A 2,957-nucleotide genomic window follows, 5' to 3' on the forward strand; every position below is an offset into this window, starting at 1 on the left:
GCCGGAGGTTGTCGGTTTTTTTGGAGGATGGTCACGGCGGTTAGGAGAGGCACCCCCATTTCCCTCCCCCACCGCCCTCCACCAGCAAGGGGGCCCTCCTGGGCTCTCCTGGGGATCGGCACTCGGGGCCTGTGCGGGTCCTGGGGCAGGGGGGGAAGATGTGCCCCGGCTAAGCCGGTGCTTCCCGTGCACACACGGGACTGCTGGGAGGGACAGCACGCGGAGAGGCAGGGTCCGGCACAGAGCCAGCGAGAGGCGCAGGACCCTGATGGGTGGAAGAGGCCAGGGGAGGTGGTGTGTCCTGCGGGGCTTGCGGAGGGCAAGGGGAAATGAAATGCCAGGGATGCCCAGGAGATGCCCGATGCCCGCCGCTCACCCCCCCCCGCACCCCTTCCCTCAAAGCCCCCCTGGGCCTCTGTGGGGCCTCCCTGCCCCGGGGGTTCCTGCTTGGGGACAAATGGAGCCCAGGGGTCCCTCCTCACCTCCTTTCTCCCTCCTAGGATGGGCGAGAAGAGACTGCCCGCTGGGCAGCCCCCCCCACCCCAGTGCAGCCGGCAGATGATGGAGGGAAGTGACTGGGACTTGCCTGCCCAGCAGCAGCCCCTCTCGATCCCTGTCTGCCTGCTGCCGTCCTGCCCAGAGGGGAAGGCAGGGCCATGCCGGTTTTGGTCCCCGTGCAGCTGAGGGACCGGGCTGCCGCCCAGGGCACGGGAACCGGGGAGAGGCAGCAGGCTGCGACCGGGAAGCGTCGGGGCAGACGGAGGGAAGGAGAAAAGGGCTCGTCTTGAACAGCAGCCAGCGACAAGCCCTCTCCCCGCTAACGCGAGACCTCGGCGGAGAACCTGGCAGTGAAAGCCCATTTTTATTGACTGATTAAAACAGTAGCATCCTAAAACCATCCCCCGAGATCTCCTCAATTATTCAGTGAGGGTCTTGCACACTTGAAGCTGAGAAAGGTGGCTTTTCAACAGCTGAATATCGCAGTGAGCTGAGAAAAGAGCCCTTCCCTGATATACACGGCAAGGAAGACTCCAGCCGCAATACATATCAATCCAAACACAAAAAACCAAGAATCAAGAAGGCCACAGGGAGCTCACGCTGTGCCAGAGAACCTGGCTCCCTGTGAGCCCCCGGGGACGTCCAGCCACCACCACCTCCGGGTCGGTAACCTTAGGAAGATGTTTGAGCTGCTGGCCGCTTCCCTGCCTCTGCCAGAGCCATGGGGAGGGAAGGGCAGGGCCTGCCCCTTGCACAGCCCCCGGGCTCTCTGCAGGGCCTTGGCGGCTGCTGGGGCACGAAGCCTGGTGTCCCCCGTGGGGGGGCGTGGGGGGGGGGGGGCAGTGGCCTCCAGAGCTATGAGTGGAGCAGGGACAGTGCTGGCAGGGGGGGACGGGCTCTGTGCCGTCCCCACGCTGATGGGTCTGGCATGTCCCCCAGCTATCCCCGGTCCCTGCTTCATCCTTGTTTCTGACTGTCCCTCCAACGAGCCTTTCGGGAGCGCTCCCACGGCTCCAGCCCCAGCTCTCGCTCCCCTTCCCCTGAGGCTGAGCTCCCCGGGAGGGCACCCGCCATGGCCCCAGTGGGCAAAGGGCTCCGAGACCCCCAGCCTGGGTGCCCCGCGGTGGCCAGCTGGGCACCATCGACGCCATCCTCCAGCCCCATTTCTCTGGGAGTAAAGCCACGAATGGGACCCACAGAGGAGGAATGCAAACGAGGAGGCCCAGCAGCAGCAGCAGCAGCAGGGAGATGTCCCCCTGAGGCTGCTGAGAGGCTGTGGGGAGAAGGGGGGCATGGAGCTGGGGAAGGTGCTGGCACGGGGCTGGGGACGTGGGGGAGGCTCCCATGCTTCATGCTCCCAGCAGCTTCTTGACCATGTAGCCTGGCATGCTGTAGAGGAAGAGGGCGATCATGATGAGGAGCAACAGGGCCAGCACGATTTTGATGATGAGCCACTTGTAGCGCGTGCAGATGAGGTATTTGATGGACTTGAGTGGGTTCAGGAACCAGATGAAGGACGTGTCCGGGCGGCTGCAGGGGAAGCAAATACCCATCGTTAATGCCATGGCTGTGGAGAAGGGATGCACGGCAGGCAGTGCAACAATGGACATGGTGGGCAAAGTGGGGTGCAGGATCCCCTTCCCTGGGTAAGCCTGCACAGAGTGAAAGAGCCCAGCCAGGAGGATGAGGAGGGTGGACAAGGGGAGTCAGCATGACATGTGCCAGATGGAGTAATGCAGGTTCGTGATGGAGCGTGAGGATTCCAGTTGAAGCTGGAATCTGACGGTGAGGACCGGAGAGGAGGAGGAGGAGGTGGGAGGCCAAGGAAAGGGAATGGAACCAAGAAGAGAGGCAGAGGAGGAACAGAGTAAGGAAAAGCAGTGGGGCAGTGAATAGCAGGCAATAGGGGGGGACCAGCAGAGACGGCTCTGCCCATAACCCTCATTCCTACATCCCCTGGTGCGACCCCTCCTCGCCTCCCCATGCCTGGCTCCCTCCCCGGGGACCACCCCACAGCTTCTCCCAGAAGCCCAGGTGCCTGCTGGGGAGTGGGGTTTCCTACTTACTTGGGTTTCTCCAGTGGATCAGGCTCGTTGCGAGCCAGCCCAGCGGGGGATTTCTCTGCCTCCTCTGCCGTCAGAAGGTGCAGTTCAGCCTCCACTTTCCCCTGCAGGGAGCAGAGAGTTGTGCTGAGACCTAGGCAATGCTCCCCACCTCAGCCCCCCAAGACATGGTGACAGAGGGGACCTGAGGGAACAGAGGCAAGTGCGGGGGGGTGGTGGTGGGTGTCTGCAGAGTTCAATCCCCAGGATGCAAAATCCCTCCCTTTTCCTCATCCTTACGGTAATCTCCAGCTCATCATTCTCATCTCTGGCCACGAACGGCCACCAGCCCTTCACCCGCTTCTGCTTGAAGATGGAGACCATGGGCAGCTCTGCCTCGTTCGTCACCATCTCCAG

At 62.7% G+C, this 2,957-nt stretch overlaps 1 protein-coding gene across 1 annotated transcript in view; it reads right to left on the minus strand.

Moving 5' to 3' along the window:
• Window positions 1-1,847: 1,847 nt before the first annotated feature.
• Window positions 1,848-2,957, minus strand: part of OTOF (otoferlin) — a 120,026-nt gene continuing 118,916 nt past the window's right edge. Inside the window, exons 44-46 of the mRNA XM_009332354.1 lie at window positions 2,841-2,951; window positions 2,565-2,665; window positions 1,848-2,028 (exon numbers count right to left, since the gene is read on the minus strand). Coding sequence (XP_009330629.1) covers window positions 1,848-2,028; window positions 2,565-2,665; window positions 2,841-2,951 — 393 coding nt within the window. The remainder of the gene's footprint in view (window positions 2,029-2,564; window positions 2,666-2,840; window positions 2,952-2,957) is intronic.

This window comes from Pygoscelis adeliae, unplaced genomic scaffold (genome assembly GCF_000699105.1).
Source record: "Pygoscelis adeliae isolate BGI_AS28 unplaced genomic scaffold, ASM69910v1 Scaffold89, whole genome shotgun sequence".
In the NCBI taxonomy this organism is placed as follows: Eukaryota; Metazoa; Chordata; class Aves; order Sphenisciformes; family Spheniscidae; genus Pygoscelis; species Pygoscelis adeliae.